General features: G+C 45.5%; 1 protein-coding gene across 1 annotated transcript in view; it reads right to left on the bottom strand.

Moving 5' to 3' along the window:
* Positions 1–404: 404 nt before the first annotated feature.
* NUP85 (nucleoporin 85) overlaps positions 405–20559 on the bottom strand; it is a 36607-nt gene continuing 16452 nt past the window's right edge. Inside the window, exons 7-19 of the mRNA XM_030296822.1 lie at positions 20415–20536; positions 15630–15764; positions 15394–15516; positions 15062–15193; positions 14305–14411; positions 4128–4211; positions 3922–3987; positions 3601–3752; positions 2736–2853; positions 2526–2626; positions 1474–1625; positions 967–1068; positions 405–593 (exon numbers count right to left, since the gene is read on the bottom strand). Of these exons, the coding sequence (XP_030152682.1) occupies positions 495–593; positions 967–1068; positions 1474–1625; positions 2526–2626; positions 2736–2853; positions 3601–3752; positions 3922–3987; positions 4128–4211; positions 14305–14411; positions 15062–15193; positions 15394–15516; positions 15630–15764; positions 20415–20536 (1493 nt within the window). The 3' untranslated portion in view covers positions 405–494. The remainder of the gene's footprint in view (positions 594–966; positions 1069–1473; positions 1626–2525; positions 2627–2735; positions 2854–3600; positions 3753–3921; positions 3988–4127; positions 4212–14304; positions 14412–15061; positions 15194–15393; positions 15517–15629; positions 15765–20414; positions 20537–20559) is intronic.

Below are 20559 nucleotides of genomic sequence, written 5' to 3'. Positions count from 1 at the left end.
GCTGGAATCCTAATACCCATTCACCCCACGGTGGACAGAGTACCATTTAATGAATTCCAAATGTAGACACATCTGCTGGCATCACCTGAGGTTTTTGTTGATGAAAGTACAGGTTCCTGAACCTTTTCCTTTTTTAAAGGACAGAACAATTAACAATGTTCCAGTTGATTCTAAAATGAGGCTCAATTTCAGAAGCCTAAGTAAACCACTGACTGCTCTCGTTTGATTTTCAAATAGGAAGAGGGCACTGCACTCACCATAACTTCCAGGAGTGGCTTTTTCTTTTGGGAGACCAGGAAAAAAGTTCCATGCTAAGGAGAACAGAACGCGTACTTTCTAACACCTTAAGTTCACAGCAGAGGTAGGAAAAACCCCTAGCTGAACTTTTAAGAATTTGCCTTCTATTTGAGGGGGGAAAAAATGTTTTTATTCTTTCAAAAATTTATATACATTGTCATACAAAGATGCCAGGCTACAGCAGCTCTTGGCTAGCCTCAGGAGCCTTCCAGTGAGCCTTCTTTTATAATGGCCCGGGCAAGATTTCGCGCAAGAGCAAGTCTCAGCATTTCCAGCTTGGTGTTCTCTATGTCCTCCTAAAAAGTAAAGAAGGCCAGCATAAGGTATGGCAGGAAGTGTTCCTTCTTTAAAGTTCTGCAAGGTTCTATGTGACCCGGAGGCAGACCAAGGGCATTTAACCCTTAATAGCTTCTAGCAAGTGGTTTATCTGAGGGAACTGCATGCAAAGAACCTCTGCGACTGACCAACAGACAAGTAGAGACCAGAACACTAGGATCACCCCACTTTCTCCTAAAACAAGCTGGTGTGTCAATTACAGGTTAAGAGCTAAACCAAGAAGCACAAGTTTGTAAGGGGCCAGCGTTTCAGGAGGGAAGTAGGGGAGTCCAAGATAGAGGGAGCCTTTTCTTCTCGCCATTACAGAATCAACAACCCAAAAGCTAAAATGACCTGGAGTCGCTGAGCACCAGGCTCTCCCCGCACTGGCCTTCCTGAGGCCAAGTCCTCCAGACATCTCATCAGCTCATATGTTTGCTCTGTTGTAAAAATCACCTAAAAGAGAAAAAAGAAGCTGTTTTGCTTAGATGCTTCCCAACCAAGGCCTGCGCTGATCTGGGCATGTGCCCGGGTTCAGAGATTGCCTTCCGTGCACACCCTTTGGAGGGGCAGGCTTCATATATGCAGCCCTGGAAGAACAGCACCTGTACTGTCACCCCCAGCCTTTCTCGTCAGCGCACTAGGCTGAGTATTGTTAGTAGACAGCTGCCTCATTTCAAATTAAGTAGCTTTTCTCGTTGTAGATAACTCTCATTTCCAGACAGGGCATTACGAGAGAATGCCCCACACACAGGGCTCTACTTGGGAGATGATGTGTGGATGTGCATCTGCAACAGCTACAGAATGAAGCATTCTGTCAAAGACTATAAAACACAAAATCACTGTGGATTAAAACTGTACCTGTTTCTGTTCCAAAAGGGGCAGGGCATCTGTTAGTAGTGTTACCCAGAAACATCGTGGAGCAATCTGAGAAGTCATCAATGACAGGAGAAGAGAAGCCGCATCAAAAAAGCGCTTCTCCCCATAAAATCGGTGGAACTCACGGTACTTTCCTATTGTGAAGAGAGAACACTAGGTCACCTCTCGCCCTAAACAAGCCAAGAGAAACCCCAGACCAGCCACGTGAAAGCAGAGAGATTCTTTCAGAACTGACTCCAAACGTCCTGGACCAATGAGAACAACAGGATTAAAAACAAACAAACATGTTTTGGGTGCCTGGGTGGCTCAGTGGGTCAAATGTCCACCTCTTGATTTCAGCTCAGGTCATGACATCACAGTTTGTGAGTTCAAGCCCTAAGTCAGGCTCTGTGCTGGCTGTGTGGAGCTTGCTTGGGATTCTCTCTCCCTCTCTCTGCCCCTCCCCATTCACGTAGATTCTAGAGAATGTTCTATAAGAGAGCTGAACAGATTCTTCAAAAATGTCACAGTGAAGAAACACCAAGAAAGGCAGGGGCACTAAAGAGACAGGACAACTGAATTTGTGAACGTGGAGTTGATAAAAGACCTTGCTGGGACAGCAGATATAATCAGAATGTAGATTACAGATCTGAGGAGAGCCGTGCATTCTGGTAACTGGTTATATGAGAGGATGTTCTTGTTCTTAGAAAATACATGCTCAAGTATTTATGAGGAAAGGGAAACAAAGTCTCCAACTTACTTTCAGACTGTTCCCTAAAAACCTAATAAAATAAATGAGGCAAAATATAAATGGTGAATCTGGATAAAGTGTACATGGGAGTTCCTTCTTCCTGCAACTACTTTTGCACCTTTCTCTTTAATTTTGAAATTACTGGGAAATGTTAACCAGAAAGTATGCTTTGCAGAGTCTGGCACACAGGGTTCTACGTGGTTTGGAATTTGGGCTTAACAGGAAGGAAACACTGGAGAAGTCTAGATAGTACCTCCCATCTCCACCATGCCAAAGGTCCAGGGGACAGAGCCCAAAGACTCACCCAAGAATGTCAGTCGATCACTGAGCATCATGGCTGGCCCAAGGTTGTCAATGAGATCCAGATCGGAAAAGCAGCCTCGCTCACAGTAATCCCTGAGGAACCTGCAAGGCCAGGCCCAGAGGTCAGAGCGGCAGTCCCAGGCCCCACTTCCTCAACCTCCCAACTTCCCATACAGCTCCCAGAAAGCCAAAAGGGACTGACTGAACCCACCTGTCTGACACCAGCGTGGCAAAGGCTGCATCCTTGGCTCGGATGCTCCAAGACAGGGCAGAGCCCAGGCGATTGTTGCGGACAGCTTTCATGGCTAAGATCTTACAAATGCTGCGAACTTGGCAAGAAAAAAGAAAGAAGGTTAACTTTTCACCCTGCAAGTCACTCCATTCATAACCCTTGCTGGACAGAAACAGGCTTCCCAACTCCTCTGAGCTTTCTGCAGCCTGTCCACAGGCTCCAAATACAAGTTGGTCGGTAACACTGGGAACTTAGGGGTTTATAAATTGTCTCCTGACTCTGATCACACTATGACCCACCCTGGCAGGACTGGCTTTGTGAGTGGGTTTGATTTCAGGGATGGCAAAAAATTCTTATTGCTCTCCACAGGTCAGCTCCTTCATTATCTGTCCAGGTGTCAAAAACCCTTTGGGTCTTGAATGCCATGTGCTTTCAGAGATGGTCATATGCAAGCAAATGCCTTGAAAAGAAAACTTGAGTTTTTGCACTCAACGGTGAGGGGAGGAGGAACAAATAACACTGCTTTCCTTTCTGTGCTCCTCCTGAGCTGACTCTGGTCCTACTTCTTCCCCACTGAGCAGCCTTAGCAACAGCAACCCACCTGGGAGAAGCTGACCCCAACCCTGAACTTAGAGTAGGCAGGAGACAGAAGTGGGTAAGAATCTTTTTAAAAGGTAATGTGCTCCATTGCTTTCTAAGTCTCGGTGGATCCCCAGCTCCTTGTCCTTCCTTCCTCAATAATTTTCCTGTTTTGGCTTATCTCTTGGCACGCACTGCCCGGCCTCTCTCTAGTGTGGCTGGCACGGCATGAGGAGAAAGTATGCCGGGAAGAGGGCAGGCTCACCTTGCTCAGTCATCTGCCGCTGCTCACAAATCCGCAGCACCTTAAGGGCTTTCTGCTCAGTGCTCAAAGGGATCCGCTCAATGTGCAGCTCCAAGGAAACTCGGCCCAGCTCAGGGCAGTAGTCAAAGTAATCCACTCCCAACTGCCAGAGGCTGCAACAGTCCGAGGACAGACATGAGGGCCTGGAGAGCCCAGGTGCTGCCCTGGAGCTCAAGGATTGGCACTGAGATGGCTCCTCCCACACGCCCCGTAAACTTCAGGGAACCAGATGGGAAAGAACACCATCTTGCATGCTGAAAAGCACCGTCGGGGTCTTCCTACCTATGATGAGCGAACAGGCCGGAGGCATATTCCAGCAGGAGGAACTCTCTCATGTTGGATCCGAAGCTGGAATAAAATGTAACATGAGACCAAAACCCATGGCCTGTTCCATTCAGGGCCCTCCCATAGCCCAACCGTGCTTCCATACAGTGGACCCCCCTCCCCCCGCCAAGTCCCAAGGACTGGCCTGGCTGCCACATACTTACTAGAGGTTGTGTGACTGGAGGAGCTTGCAGTGATCCAGCAGGTCTGTCAGATGGGCCACAAACCACCAGTTGCTTAAGGCAATGCTGTGGGTTCAAACCCAAGGAGGAGAGTCGGGGTCAGAGAGTAGGATCCATATGAGCAGAGCATGACCAGGACCCCTCATGTTCTTTGAATAAAAGGATAGGTGGGACAATGACAAGCTGAAATCCGTTTGGAAGAAATTTCTCTGTGTTGTGTGAGGACTGACAGTGCATACCCAGAAGGAAGGTCAACCCTCAAAGTGGCAGCCAATAATCTGTATCTATGGAGAATGTCACAGTGAAAATAAAATTCAGGGATCCAATCAGATGCAGACAATGTGGATACAGAATAATGTGTAAGAACAAAAAGAAACAGATTTATAAAAACAGAACTGGTGGTTGCCAGTGGGGAGGAGGGTGGGAGGATGGGAGAACTAGGTGAAGAGGTACAAACTTCTAGTTAGAAAATAAGTCAGTCATGGGGATGAAAGTTACATCACAGGGAACATAATAATCTTTGTGTGATGACATAGTAATTACACTGCTGGTGGGGAGTATTTTGTAACGTACAGAATTGTTCAATGTCGTAAACCTGAAACTAACACATCAACTATACTTCAATTAAAAAAAAGATGGGATGGTTGTAGGTTAAGTGTCTGACTTTGGCTCAGGTCATGATCTCATGATTCGTGAGTTCAAGCCCCACACTAGGCTCTCTTACTGTCAGTGCAGAGCCCACTTCAGATTCTTTGTCCTCCTCTTTCCCGCTCCCCTGCTTACGTGCTCTCTCACTCTTGCTCGCTCTCTCATAAATAAACTTAAAGATAAAAAAGAAAAGATCACGGCACCTGGGTGGCTCAGCTGGTTGAACGTCCAATTTTGGCTCAGGTCATGATCTCATGGTTCATGAGTTCAAGCCCCAGGTCCAGCTCGCTACTGTCAGTGCAGAGCCCACTTCAGAGTCTCTGTCCTCTCTCTGCCCCTCCCCCACTCATGTTCTCTCAAAAATAAACAAACACTGGGGCACCTGGGTGGCTCAGTCAGTTGAGCATCTGACTTCTGCTCAGGTCATAATCTCACAATTAGAGAGTTTGAGCCCTGCATCAGGCTCTGAGCTCTGTGGTGCCAGTGTGGAGCCTGATTGAGATTCTCTCTCTCCCCCCTTTCTCTGCCCCTCCCCCACTTGCATGAGCGCGCACGCGCTCTCAAAAAAAAAAAAATTAAAAAAAAAAAAGACTAAAAGATTAGTGGTTTCTGATGCTTCAGGAAACATGGAATTCAGAGGAACATATTTTCATTTGGATTCACTGTTAATGTTTCTCATCGTATAGCTTTCGATCAGCGTACTTTATGAATACAACTGTAAACATAAGACAGTTTAAAAACCATCTTGTGTTCAGGTTTCTTTTAATACTTTGCATGAAGAAATTTTTGTTCAGTTACAAGATTTGTAATTTTATTGTATTTATAGTCTGACCAGGATGAAGGTTAAGTCCTTCCCCAAACTATACTTCACCCCCCCAACCCCCCTCAAATCAAACTTTTAATCAAAGCCTAGAATCATCTAGGGCCCTTGTGAAAAATGAAGGTTTCTAAGCCCCTTTGAAGGTCTGATTAAGTAAGTTCCTTGGAAATCACTGTTTTACATCATCAATGTTTGTAAGCTCCCTAGCATCCTTTTGTACAGTGTACCAGAACACTTATCAGTGTGCCTCCATCATTTCAGGTTAGGTTATTCATTTGTTACTTGGCATAGGCCTTCTGTATTTGATGCCTATTTTTTAAATCTTGGGAAAAGGGAAAAGAAGCCTTAATGATTGCTTTCTGTAACAAAATCAAGCACAAATGAAAGGAGCAGACTATCAAGGCAGACAGAGTCTCGGAGGTGTAATAATGCATTACGGTAAAAAATGCTGCTTTCGTGATATAAAAATAGGGATTGGCTTACACTGAATTATTGGACAAATGTTTAAAACTTCTGCCTCATTCTTAAGGATGTGGACATACTCAGAGACTCCATCTGTTCCAGGATTCCACCATTAGGGAATAAATATGCTTGTTGGCCTTCCTAACATTCATTTTGAAGATTAGCTATTTTCCAACTTTATTAATAGCTCTGTATTATTATTCATTCAAAAAACTATGTGTGCTGGGGTACCTGGCTGGCTGAGTCGGTAGAGCATGAGACTCTTGATTTCAGAGCCATGAGTTTGAGCCCCATGTTGGGCACAGAGATCATTTAAAAAATGATCATGCTGGGGCATCTGGGTGGCTCAGTTGGTTCAGCATCCAACTTTGGCTCAGGTCATGTGCTCACAGTTTGTGCACCCCATTTCAGACTCTCTGCTGTCAGGACAAAGCCCGCTCTGTCCCCATCTCTTTCTGCCCCTCCCTCCGTCTCAAAAATAAACATTAAAAAAAAAATTATCTGTGCCAAATTTCAAAGATTTTCCTCTATTTCTATCATCCTCCAATACTAAGTTCTAAAAATTCATTACATGCTACACGAAGTCCTAACATGCTCAAGTTTTTAAAGAGTTCTCTCTTGGGGCACCTGAGTGGCTCAGTCAGTTGAGCACTGGACTTGATCCAAGTTCATGATCTCATGGTGCATGAGTTCAAAGCCCATGGGCTTTGATCTGGGATTCTCTCTCCCTCTCTCTCTGCCCCTCCCTGCCTCTCAAAACAAATAAACTAATAAGCAAACAAATAAACAAAAGAGTACTCTCCTGGGCCATGTTTTCCTTAGCTATGGCTTTACTAATTTTGTTATTCTGCTATGTTCCTTCCTGACCTTGTCCTTTCTAGACAAGAATTCCAATAAATCTCTGTTTATGGCAGCCCCCTAAACAAAACCCCAACTCATCAGATAATGTTGTTGCTATTAACTATTCTAACTTCGTCATACGTCCTTATGTATCAGTAATTCAACTGAACACTGTCATTGGGTTAACTAGACAGTGCTTTCGTGGAAAAGATACTACAAATGGAACTCGAGACCACCATTTCAGTCAGTCCTTACCTCTCTGTCCCTGTCATCTGGAAAATGGAAGTAATTTTATCTCTTGCCTACCTGGACTGTTTAAAGAAAAAAATGGGAAAATTGATACAAAATATCTTTAAAAAATTCTTTTCAGTAGTGCTCTATAAATACAAAAATCAGTAAATCCAAGCTTTGAGGTTAACACATAAATAGTGCCCTACTAAACTGCTTAGAGACCACCATGGATGTGCTCTAGCAGCACTGCAAATTGGTTCAAATCCAGTCCTGCTAACTCAGTGACTGGCCAGTTACTTAACTTCAGCTTCTTTGCCAAAGTGGAGGAATTATGATGGTCAGTACAGCTCTCTGAGACTCTGAAGCTATCTTTAGAGACTGAAGTTCTAAAAAATTCAAGGGTAACAGATGAAATCAGAAGTGGCCAGTCTTAAGGAAGAATATTAAATAAGGTGAGCAAATGTTAACCCATAAGATCTAAAAACAAGTTGCCTCCCCTACTCACAACTACAGGCACAGTCCACCCTCCTAGAATAAGGACCATAGAGAACATTAATGACGAGGGACTAGTTCTTTGAACAGAGGGCTGGAGGAGGAGGGAGAACCTGCCACAGGAAGACAAGAGAAAGGAACAGCCCTGAAATTTAGGCAACAGTCAGTGTAAAGGCTCTGGAGCAGGAAGTCAGTCTCGTTCCTACTTCAGACTGAAGCCCGTGTGACTCAAACTTCAAGTCAGGCAAAGGCCAGCTCACTTAGTGCCTCGTGATGGGAAGCCACTGGGACAGAAAGCAGGAAAAAATGGTTCAACACTGAAAACAAGTAGCAAATCAAAACTACAATGAGATATCACCTCACCCCTGTCAGAATGGCTAAAACCAACAACACAGGAAACAACAGGTGTTGGCAAGGATGCCCAGAAAAGGGAACCCTCACGCATTGTTGGTGGGGAGGCAAACTGGTACAGCTACTCTGGAAAACAGTATGGAGGTTCCTCGAAAAGTTAAAAATAGAGGGGATGTTTGGCTACCTCAGTCAGTAGGCATGCAACTCTTGATCTAGGGGTCATAAGTTCAAGCCCCACATTAGGTGTAGAGCTTAGTTTAAAAAAAAAAAAAAGTTAAAGATAGAACCACCTTGGGTCACTAGATCTCTTTTGATTTCCACTCAGGTCACGATGCCAGGGTCATGGGCTCCATGGGGCATTAGGTTCCATGCTCAGCATGGAAGTTGCTTGGGATTCTTGGGTTTCTCTCCCTTTGCCCCTCCCCACCTCACTCACAGGTGTGTGTGTGCGCGCTTTCTCAAAAATAAATACATGAATAAATAATAAATATAGAACTATCCTATTATCCAGCAATTGTACTTCTAAGTATTAACCCAAGAGATACAAAAATACTAATTCAAGAGGATACATGCACCCCTATGTTTATTGTAGCACTATCTACAATAGCCTAATTATGGCAACAGCCCAAGAGTCCATGGACTTATGAATGGATAAAGAAGCTATGGTAGGGACACCTGGGTGGCTTGGTCTTTTTAGTGTCCGACTTCAGCTCAGGTCACAATCTCACAGTTCATGAGTTTGAGCCCCACTTCAGGGGTGGAGCCTGCTTGAATTCTCTTTCCCTCTCTCTCCCTCTCTTGAAATAAATAAAACTCTTTAAAGAAATGCTTCCTGGGGCACCTGGGTGGCTCAGTCAGTTAAGTGTCCAACTCTTGATTTTGGCTCAGGTCATGATCTTGCAGTTTTTGAGTTCTAGCCCCACATCGGGCTCCATACTGACAGTGCAAAGCCTGCTTGGAATTCTTTCTCTCTTTCCCTCTCCCTCTGCCCTTCCCACTCTCTCTTAAAAAACAAAAACTAAAAAGCCTGGCTGGCTCAGTCAGCAAAGCATGGGACTCTTGATCTCAGGGTTGTGAGTTTGACACTCACCTTGGGTGTAGAGGTTACTTTAAAAAATCTTAAAGGGGCTCCTGGGTGGCTCAATCGGTTAAGCGTCCAAATTGATTTCGGCTCAGGTCATGATCTCATGGTTCATGAGTTCAAGCCCTGCACTGGGCTCTGCACTGAACATGTGGAGCCTGCTTGGGATTCTCTCTCTCCCTTTCTCCCTCTCTGCCCTTCCCCCATGCTCTCTCTCAAAATAAATAAACTTAAGAAAAATAAATGTTTAAAATAAAATAAAATCTTAAAATGAGCAAAGAGGGAATAAAAAAGAGAGAGAAAAGAGGCAATCCAAGAAACAGACTCTTAACGCTAGAGAACAAACTGATAGTTACCAGAGGGGAAGGAGGTGGAGAGATGGGTTAAATAGGTGATGGGGATTAAGGAGTGCACTTGTGATGGGCGCCGGGTGTTGTATGGAAGTGATGAATCACCATACTGTTCACCTGAAACTAGTACTATACTGTGTGTTAACTAATGGGAATTTAAATAAAAACTTAAAGACTGAAAAGAGTACTCGAACGGTTGTGTCCAAATGGACAATGTAGAGATGGGGACAGTGGTGAAGCCAGTCAACCTGCAATAGTTCAGGCTGTTGATAATGGTAGCTGGGCTAAGGTGGCAGCTGAGGAGGGAACGAGAAGTAACCAGTTGTGAGATCATTTTGAAGTTAATAGAACTTCTTGATGGCTTCATTAGTGCTTAAGAGCTCAGCAAACTGTATGGGCTTTAGCAAGTGGCTTTGGGGCCAAACAGCCACAGGGCCCTTGTTAGCTGGCAGTGTGACTTTACCAGGGCTCACTTCCCTCATATGTGAGATAGGCTTGAAAAAAACAGCACTTTTGGGGCGCCTGGGTGGCTCAGTCGGTTGAGCGTCCGACTTCTGCTCAGGTCGTGATCTCACGGTCTGTGAGTTCGAGCCCCACGTTGGGCTCTGTGCTGACAGCTCAGAGCCTGGAGCCTGCTTCAGATTCTGTGTCTCCCTCTCTCTGTCCCTGCCCTGCTCATGCTCTGCCTCTCTCAAAAATGAATAAACATTAAAAAAAATATAATAAAGAACAAAAGAAAAAAACAACACTTTTTATCTCAGGGCACCCAGATGGCTGTCAGTTAAGTGTCCAACTTCTGATTTTGGCTTGGGTCATGATCATGAGATCGATGCCCCACGTGGGGCTCTGTGCTGTGGCGCAAAGAGAGGAGAGACAGAATGCCAAGCAGGCTCCGCACTGCCAGCACAGAGCCCACTGGAGGGCTCCAACTCACAAATCATGAGACCATGACCTGAACTAAAATCCAGAGTCAGACGCTTAACCGACTGAGCCACCCAGGCACCCCAAAATAAGTAAATAAACTTAACAAAAAAAAAAAAAAAAAAAGGCACCCATCTCAAAGGTCTGTTCCAAGACAAATTGAAATAATCCATTAAAACTTAGTCTAGTAAATCTTAACTATTATCACCATTACTGTAGTTACTAACCATTTTAGTAATTTTGTTAAGTTACCAGCTGCCAGCCTTGCTGTCCTCCACACTCTTCAGATTGTTCTTTCTCAAATACAAATTTCACAGCACTATCCTGCTAAAATCCTCAGTGGCTCCCCATCTGGATACAATCAAAACTACTGGGTACAGTGTATCTGGTCCTTGATAATCTGACTCCTTTCTGACCTCTGTCATTTCAACCCCTCACTTAGTGTTTTGGTCCTAAGAGATGTTTACAGTTCCTTCAGCAGGTAACAGGCCTTCTTTCTTTCCTGTCTTTCCCTATGTTTTTGTTTCTGCCCAAAATGATGTTTTTGGCTGAACTTTTCAGGACTCCGCTTTGAGTGTAGCCTCCTTTGAGAAGCTTTTCCTCACCTCACAATCTGATATAGGGTCCTCTCTTAAGGGGTTCCACAACATCTGGCCTAGATAATACATTCAGGAATACAAGAAAAACTGCTATAATCGCAAAGCTTGGCACAGGGTGGGGCATAAAGGATGGGTGAGGGGAGATGGTACCTTGGCCCTCCTGAACAGCTGCTGTTGCCCAGACTGATGTGACAGTTAGTGAGACAGCCAGTGAGGTGGCTGAGGAGCCACAGCATGCCCTAGTCTGGCAGCCCTCAAGCATCTCCCAAAGGGATACAGCAGCCTCCAAGGCCACAGGGCAGCGACCACTGAAGGCAGGGTGCTAATGACACTGCTCAAGTGACCAGGACAGGATGGAGTGTTGAACAAGGCCGCCACACCCTCCCTGCAAAGCCAGACAAGTCTCAACAACAGATTTTGGAGCTTCACACACAAATGATGGAGAATTCCCAAGGCAACCTCTATACAAACCAAGCAAACAGCCTCATTATTCAAAAACGTTTGAGGAAGACTCAACAGCTCTGGAGTGGCCTCTGCCAGAAAAGAGAAAATTGAGGAGCTGGGAAGACCAGCCGTGGCGAAGGCCCTACCCAGAGCAAACAAGTGTAACTCTCCACGGGACTGTTTGCCCTGCACTGGGCCACTGCTGCCCCCTTACCCCAACTCCTGTATCTTGTTCTGGCACCTCTGCAGCAACCACTACCTAACTGAGCTCTGGCGGCTGTGGACCTTCTTCTGTAAATGGTGTGTGAGGGTCTGCACACCGCCATAATCCGCAGCCAAAGTTATGGGCCGGGACAAAGTTCTGGCAAGAAGATTCTAGATTAGGTAAACATTAAACTGGACCTCTTCTTAATTTTTGAAGGAAGACCTGTTTCCTTCTAGTTCAATATTGTGACAGGACTTTAAGGGCACCAGAAAGCTGCCATCCTGCCTAGCTCCCAGTGAAGTACATGCCAGCTCCCTGTTTCCTTTTGCCAGGTAGCAAGGAACTGGCTTTTAGAGGAAGCTGTAAGCCAGAGAGGAGGAAATGAGCACTTGGAGGATTCCCAACTTCTCCTTTTGGCTGTGGGGATAATAGGCAAACATGCAGCTCTCCAGCAAGGGCTGATGAACTATAGCCTCTGAGGGCCTTTATGCTCCACTTCAGCACCCTTCACTGCCCTTTGTGCCTCTTAGGGTCTGGCTAACATGGGGATCATCGAATACTCATTTAGAAATCTCCTTTTTAGCACCTTTAGAAAGGATTCCCTTCATTCCCCTTTACAGGGTAGTCATGAACCCAGTTGACGTCATACCCAAAGAAACCTGCGAGACTTGCCTACATCACCAGCCCACTGGCCCAACACCAGACGTTCCCCACTTTCCCAGGAACCAAGCTTGGGTCTGACTGGTACAAACCAAGAGAAACCAAGCGTTCGTAAAATGCCAAATCCAATCCTTCCCCATCCAGGAGGGCACATTCCTAAAGCTCTACTACTCTCTCTAAAGGTACTTCAGCCTTTCCTCCAGTTTCTGGGATGAGGTTTCAAGACTTGCATTATGGTGCCTCTTTCAGAACAGAGTAGGAAGTAGCTCCCGGATCAGAAAAACCCAAGCTCCAGGGGCGCCTGGGAGGTTCAGTTGGTTGAGTGTCCGACTTTGGCTCAGGTCTTGATCTCGCAGTTTGTGGGTTCAAGCCCCAAAGTTAGGCTCTCTGATGACAGCTCAGAACCTGGAGCCTGCTTCGGATTCTGTATCTCACTCTCTCTGCCCCTCCCCCACTCACACTCAGTCTCAAAAAGAAAAAAAAAAATGTTAAAAAAATTTTTTAGAAAAACCCACACTCCAAAGTTTATAGCAAACAGAAATACTTTAGACTCTTTCCTGCTTGCCAGGAGACAGAGGTGCTCAGACTGAGGGGCTGAGAGCCTGATCCCTATGTGTGAGTAGGAGGAGGGTGATGCCATTTTCTGGGACATTCATGAAAGCCACTCCTCTTCTCTGGCATTCCCCTTTTTCTTCTACTGTCACTGCAAAGAACAGGGTGTTTTCCCTTTTCATTATCCTTCCTCCTGGTTCTGTTCAAATCTGATTTGTTCCTAAAAATTCAGATGTGGCTTATGAAGGAAGCCTTAATGGAAATAACCCAGTACTATAACAGACAGTATATTTGGGAATGCCTATTACTCCGAATTATAGGCTGAGGCAATGACAAAGCCAAATAATGACACGTGTGTGCCTTTGTAAGTGATTCTCACTAACGGTTCCGTGCAGATGCCCCTCATCAGCTGGATTCTGAGTCACCTTCCAGCTCCAACTACAGGTCTGTGAAAAGGATATAGACATAAAACTCGGTTTTCTTTCTCCAAATCTAGCACCATTTTCTTCACGCCCTGGTTCTCTTTTCGCTTGACAGGAGCATAGCAGGAAAGGATCCCTTCCCACTGCCCAAATCTATTAAAAATTATCCAGTTGAGATCAGTGAATTTGATAGTTGAGCAAGGTCATCTGCTATAGTTCCCAACTCTCTCCCTTCCGGGAGTCTTCAATTCAATACCCACTTGTCCAGGATGCACAAGAAGGGAAGATAAATTGTGTCTGACTTCCTATGTATGGAAACTCCTAGTAAGCTTTACCTGTGACTCATTATGTCTGATACTCCTTTTCCAGCCTTGCTGAAGGTTCAATGCAATGACAAGATACCCTTTTGAGGAGAGGGGTGGTGTAGAATCCCTGCTCTAAACAGACTCAACCAGCAGTTTGCTGGTGTGGTAGCCCTTGGCTCACTAGAGAGGGAAACTAATGAGAAGTACTGTCCCTTAAGGTGGTATGCATATCCAGCAGGTTCCAAGAAATAGGTCTGCTGGCTTTTTATGGATTTTAAATACCAAAGTAATTTACTGCAATGTTGTTCAAGTAAACATCCCTGAAATGAAAACTGCTGTAAATACAGTAGCCCCCAAGCCTTAGGAAGGTCCCCAAGCTTGTCCAGAGAGAAGCCAGGATCTACCTACATGTGGCCTAGGAGAAGAGCATGTCTGTGGGAAGAAAGTTAAGACACCAGTGAGAAGGAACAAGACATTCTAAAAAAGGATGGTGGAGGGGCGCCTGGGTGGCTCATCGGTTAAGTATCTGATTCACAGTTCTTGAGTTCCAGCCCTGCATCGGGATCTGCACTGATAGTGTGGAGCCTGCTTAGGATTCTCTCTCCCTCCCTCTCCCCTGCTTTCCTGTGCACATGTGCACTTGCGCATGGTCTGTCAAAGTAAAACGAAACTTAAAAAAAGAATGGTAGAGATGGTTGCACCAACACTGGGAATACACTTAATGCCGCTGAACTGCACACCTCAAGACAGAATGGTGGGGGTGTAGCAGGTCCTACCTGCACTCCTTGATCACTTGGTGGATGTCAAACTCAAAGGCCGCCATCAAGATGTTGTCCAGGGGTTCTGGGCTGCTCTCTCCTCCCAGAAACAGGTCAAGGCTGGACTGTGGAAAGGTGGTGACCAACTCAATTCCCAGATGTAAGCAGAGACTCAAGGGGGCAGGTGGGGCTTCTGTGTAGGGAACCCTGGAGAAGGATGATGGGTCCCTCAAAAAGGGCCAAAGTAGGGGATGCTGAGCTAGCTCAGTTGGAAGAGCATGCAACTCTTCACCTCTGGGTCATGCTTTGAGCCCCATGTTGGGGACAGATGACTTAAAAAATAAAGAGGGGCACCCGGATGGCTCAGTTGGTTGAACGTTCAACTCTTGATTTTGGTTCAGGTCACGATGTCAGGGTCTTGGAATTGAGCCCTGCATTGGCCCCTGCACTGAGCGTGGAGCCTGCTTAAGATTCTCTCTCTCCCTCTGCCCCTACCCTGCTCACGCATACATGCTGTCTCTTGCTCAATTAATTGATTGAGCCTGGCTGGCTCAGTCAGAAGAGCACGCAACTCTTGATCTCTGAGGTCATGAGTCTGAGCCCCAAGTTGGAGGTAGAGATTACTAAAAAAAGATAAACTTAAAAAAAGGGGGGTGCAAAAGGAAAGACCTTTCCTGTTCTCCAGGGAGGTTCAACTCAAAGAGGCCACACACTGAAAATGACCTACCCCCATGATTCCTACTCCCTCCTCCCACTCCTTAAAGCTCAGGCTCACCTGGGCATAGAAGTGCAGGTCAATGGGTTTTACTGTGGGATGAGAGTACAGGAGCCGGGTCACTAGGAAATGATACCAGTTATTCAGAAGTTCCTTTTGCTCCAACAAGGCAGCTTCATCTCCCAGCATGATCTAAGGAGAGAGACATTTTCCTTTAGTTCCAGGGGCAACTTCTCTATTAACTCTCCTAATCTCAAGTAGAGCATTTGGTCTGAAAGCTCTCTCCTTCATGACAGAGATGATGGACAGCCCTGTCCATCATGTTCCTGCTATTGCTGCACTGGAACCACAGCTCCAACTTGGACCCCAACCTGAACTTCCTTCCCACAGACCTTGCAGAGAGACTCCAGGTGAGGACTGGAGGCGAACGTGCCATCCTGGAGATGACGCTCACATTCCTCATGCCAGTGCTGCCACTTCAGTTCCAGCTCTGTCAGCGTCTGGGTGTTTCCAGGCTAAGGGGAAAGACACAGTGAGATGCCATTGCCACTCACAGTGAGTGACCCCTTGTGCTTAGTGAACAAACCCATATCTCATGGCCCAACAGAGCAGGTCTGCTCCCACATACACTGAGAACGGGCATTGTCCTCATCAGGTCCCCCAGAATTCGGCACATGCCCGCAGAGGTGGGGCTGATGTCGGCTTCTTTGGAGAGCATCTGCCGGGCCTCATCCAGCCGGCCCTGTAGCACCAAGATGGTCACCTGGGAGGGCACCAAGAACATAAGCATTCAAGTAAGGCCTGGAAGTCAGTCTCCTCGATCCACATTTAAACTTCCTACATTGGGGAAGTATGATGGTTCCTTTCCTCCAGAGGTAATCTAGCTCATCTAGTCTCATGGTTTTAACCTAAACCATACTTTTCAAACTGCATGTTGTAACCCATCACAGATTGCAACCAACATGCTTTTTATATATTATATATTTTATTGTTTATTTTATATCTTAAAAAAAATTTTTTTTAATCTTTATTCATTTTTGAGAGAGAGAGACAGAAGGACAGAGCATGAGCAGGGGAGGAACAGATAGAGAGGGAGACACAGAATCTGAAGCAGGCTCCAGGCTCCGAGCTGTCAGCACAGAGCCCAACGCGGGGCTCGAACCCACGAACCGTGAGAACATGACCTGAGCCGAAGTCAGATGCTCAACCGACTGAGCCACCCAGGCACCCCCTTTTTTAAATTTTTAAACAATATTTATTTTATATCTTATATTTATTTAATTTTTATTTTTCGAGAGGGCACAAGTGAGCGAGGGACAGAAATAGAGAGCGAGAAGCGGGGATCGAACTCACGAAATGTGAGATCATGACCAGAACCAAAGTCAGAGGCTTAATTGAGCCATCCAGGCACCACTGCAACCAACATTTTAAAAATAAATGATGGGGGGGGGGGGGGGGCCCCTGGGTGGCTCAGTAGGTTAAGCATCCAACTCTTGATTTTGGCTCAGGTTATGATCTTGTGGTTCATGGGAATCAAGCTCCGCGACAGGATCCGCTCTGACAGTGCAGAGCCTGCTTGGGATTCTCTTTCTTTCCCTCTCTCTCTGCCCCCTCCCCTGTCCCTGCTATCTCTCAAAATAAATCAACTTTGAAGAAAAAAAAAATGAAAAAATGAAATAAGGGCGCCTAGCTGGCTCAGTCAGTAGAGCATGTGATTCTTGATCTTGGAGTCACGAGTTCAAGACCCACGTTAGTCGTAGAATTTACTTAATGAATAAAACAGAAAATGGCAGTATAAATAAGATTGATTTATAAGTTTCAGTTCAATCTTTCAAATAAAAATTGATTCATAAGTTTCAGTTCAAATAAATAGATGCACAGATGCATACACTCAATATAGTCAATCCTGTTTATTCATAGATTTCATGTTTCTGAATTTGCCTACTTGTAACCCCCAAATCATTATATGATGTACTTTCACCATTACTTGTGGACATGTGTAGAATGGCAAAAAATTTGAGTCACTTGATATGCACATTTGCAGCTGAGGTTAAATAGGTGGTGCTCTACCTTCTTGTATCAACTCACACTAAACAAGTATCTTTTCCAGGATCTATTTAGTTCCACTTTTTTTGTATATTTTTTCAGTCTTTTTTTTTTTTTTTAAGTTTATTTATTTTGAAAGAGAGAGAGAGTGTGAGTGCGGGGGGGGGGGGGGGGGGGAGAGAGAGAGAGAGAGAGAGAGAGAGAGAGAGAGAGAGAGAGAATGAATCCTAAGCAGGCTCTGTGCTGGGAGTGCAGAGCCCAATGTGGGGCTCAAACTCATGAACCATAGTAAGATCATGACCTGAGCAGAAACCAAGAGTCAGATGCTTAACGACTGAGCCCCAGGCTCCCCTGTATGTCTGTGCTTTTTCCTGAGCCCCTGAGCATAGTGCTGAAGTGCTATACAGTGTTTTAATTTTTTTTATTTTATTTTTATAAATTTTTTTTTAACGTTTATTTATTTTTGAGACAGAGAGAGACAGAGCATGAACGGGGGAGGGGCAGAGAGAGGGAGACACAGAATCGGAAGCAGGCTCCAGGCTCCGAGCTGTCAGCACAGAGCCCGACGCGGGGCTTGAACTCACGGACTGCGAGATTGTGACCTGAGTCGAAGTCCGACGCTCAACCGACTGAGCCACCCAGGCGCCCCTATACAGTGTTTTTAAGTGTTAATGAAGGCCGATAGGGAGAAAATACATGTCAGATAAGCTTCATTCAGGCATGCATTACAAGGCTTTTAGCCATGAGTTCAATGTTAAGGAGTCAGTGATATATATTAAAAATTTCTTTTAATATCCACTTATTTTTGAGAGACAGAGTGCAAGCGGGTGAGAGTCAGAGAGAGAGAGAGGGAGACACAGCAGGCTCCAGGCTCTGAGCTGTCAGCACAGAGCCTCACGCAGGGCTCGAACCCACAAACTGTGAGATCGTGACCTGAGCCGAAGTTGAACGCTAAACCGACTGAGCCACCTAGGCATCCCAGGAATCAATAATATATATTTAATAAGGTATCTTTTTAAATAAAAACATATATAACACAAGGTTACATACTGATCAGCTGACAAAACATGATCAGAGGCCAGAAGAACCCTGTATTACAGTAATCAGTAATACAATGTTCCAGGCAACTTTACAGACCCTAACCGTTATAAATAATGACAATCAGCAGTAATATACACACAAGTATACATGTAAAACATACATAGTAACATTCTCCCTTACTAAGTCATGCTGAAAAAAGCCAAGGATATATATGCTGACAAATCCCCAATTTCTCTAACCTGGACTTCCTTCTCTGGATTCCAGACTTGTATATCTTACAGCCTTAGTCAGTGTCTCCACTTGGATTTTATAGGCATCTTAAACATAGCATGTCTAAAAGTAAACACCCAGATACCTCCAACTCACCAACCTGATCATTCTACCTTCTCTTCTTACACACACACGCACGCACATCCAATGCACGCACATCCAATCTATTAGCAAATCTCACCAACTGTATCTGTAAGCTGCACCAGAATCTAACCAATTCTCACGACCTCCTCTGCTCAGCTCCTACACTTGTCCAAGTCCCCAACATCTTTGCCTGGTTTAGTACCATAGCCTCTAGACTGGTCTCTACTTCTGCCCTTGCTCCGTCCTCAGTAGGGCAGCCAGAGAGCCTTGAAAACCTACATCAGATCATGGTGTACCTTTGCTCAGCTCTCCAAAGCCCCCCTCACCCCATCTGACTCCAAGGTAAAACAGGAGCTCTGTGTCTATCAACCAGCTTACACACATTTATGTGCTTTAATTTCATCATTACATGATCTTAAACATGATCTGATCACTATCCCTGTTGCACAGAAGAAACTAACGGCAGTTAAATAACTCATTCAAGACCCCACAGCTAGTTAGAGGCAGAGCTGGGATGCTAACCCAGACAGTTTGGCACCACAGACCATGTTCCTACCACTCTGCTCTACAGCCTCTCTCAAAGCTAAAGTCCTAGGACAGTCCAGGGGGCCCTATGATCTGGCCCTTTGGCTCTCTGCCCTTACCTCCCCAACTCCAGCCCTTGCTCCCTCTGCTCCTCGTCCCACTGTGCCTCCAGGTCAGAGCGCTTGCAGGTCTCACTGCCTGCAATGCTCTTTCCCCTCCTTTGGCCCAGCGCCCCTCCTCCCATATCACCTCATGAGGGTGGCCTTCCCGGACTCCTCTGCTCTCCATACCACTGGGCTTCGCTGTGAGGCATGCTACATATTTTACTTGTTTCTGTATTTATTTTCTGTCTCCCCACCCAAGATGTAAGACTCAGAAGAGCAGGAATCTTTGCCCACTTTGGTCATAGTTGTTTTCCCCCGTGCCTTGCAAACAGGAGTGCTTGATAAATATTCAGTGAATGAATCAGAGACTCAAAATCTGGGCCCAAGATTTCCTGTCTCAAAGGCAACAATTCTTTACCTGAATTCCATAGTTTATAAGTTTAATCAACCTTCCATTATTCAGGTCAACTGCAATCTTCTCCCCAGGCCCTCCCAAATGGGTCACAAGTCAGGAAAGGTAAATGGAAAAAAGCATTGCTTTCATAGGCACAGAATACATACATACATACATACGTACATACACACACACAACACCAAGAGACATGCTGACCTTCTTCACGGTTGTTGTTTTTTTTAAGTTTTTATTTATCTTGAGAGAGAGAGAAGGTGCGAGTGGGTGAGAGGCAGAGAGAGAGAAGAGAGAGAATTCCAAGCAGGCTCTGTACTGTCAGTGCAGAGCCCAATATGGAGCTCGAACTCACGAACCACGAGATCATGACCTGAGCCAAAGTTGGACACTTAACCAACTGAGCCACCCAGGCGCCCCTGAGACCTGTTGACTCCCAAACCGATAATCCAAAATGACTTCAGGATCATCAATCTTTAATAGCTGTATGGACCTATAATTTACACACCACCAACATTCACCTATTTAAGTAGTAAGTTTACAGAGTTGTGCACCATCATTACAATCCAGTTTTATAACATTTCTATCACCTCAAAACCCCTCATGCTTATTTACATTAAGCTCCCACCCCCAGCCCCTATCAATCAGGTTTGTATTACCCCATCTTCTCTTCTCTTCCTTAGGTTCACAAAGAAACTAAATTTCCCTGCTCACCAGAAAGCCTACAAAGCATTACTTTTTTTTACACGACAACTTAGTTCTAAACTCTTCTGTGGATCAGGGAAGCAAAGATCTAAGAGCATCTCCATAATCACAGACCCAAAAGCCAGTCTGAGTGTGAGCAGGCTCAGCAGGCAACCCTCAGGCCTGCCTATGAATACTGGGAAAACACTGTGAGGTGAAAGTCAGGAAGCCCCAACCTGCATGAGGTCCTTACCAAGTTCCAGAAGCTCTCATGCTTGCTTGGATTCTCACTGCCCAGGACATCTGCCAACAAACTGTCCACCTCACATACATGCAGTCGGACCCAGTCAAGGAGGTGGAGGAGGAGAGGGCCGGCTAGGAGGAAAGACTCTTGTCAC

This window comes from Lynx canadensis, chromosome E1 (genome assembly GCF_007474595.2).
Source record: "Lynx canadensis isolate LIC74 chromosome E1, mLynCan4.pri.v2, whole genome shotgun sequence".
In the NCBI taxonomy this organism is placed as follows: domain Eukaryota; kingdom Metazoa; phylum Chordata; class Mammalia; order Carnivora; family Felidae; genus Lynx; species Lynx canadensis.
This window is presented reverse-complemented; position numbering and strand designations above follow the sequence as displayed.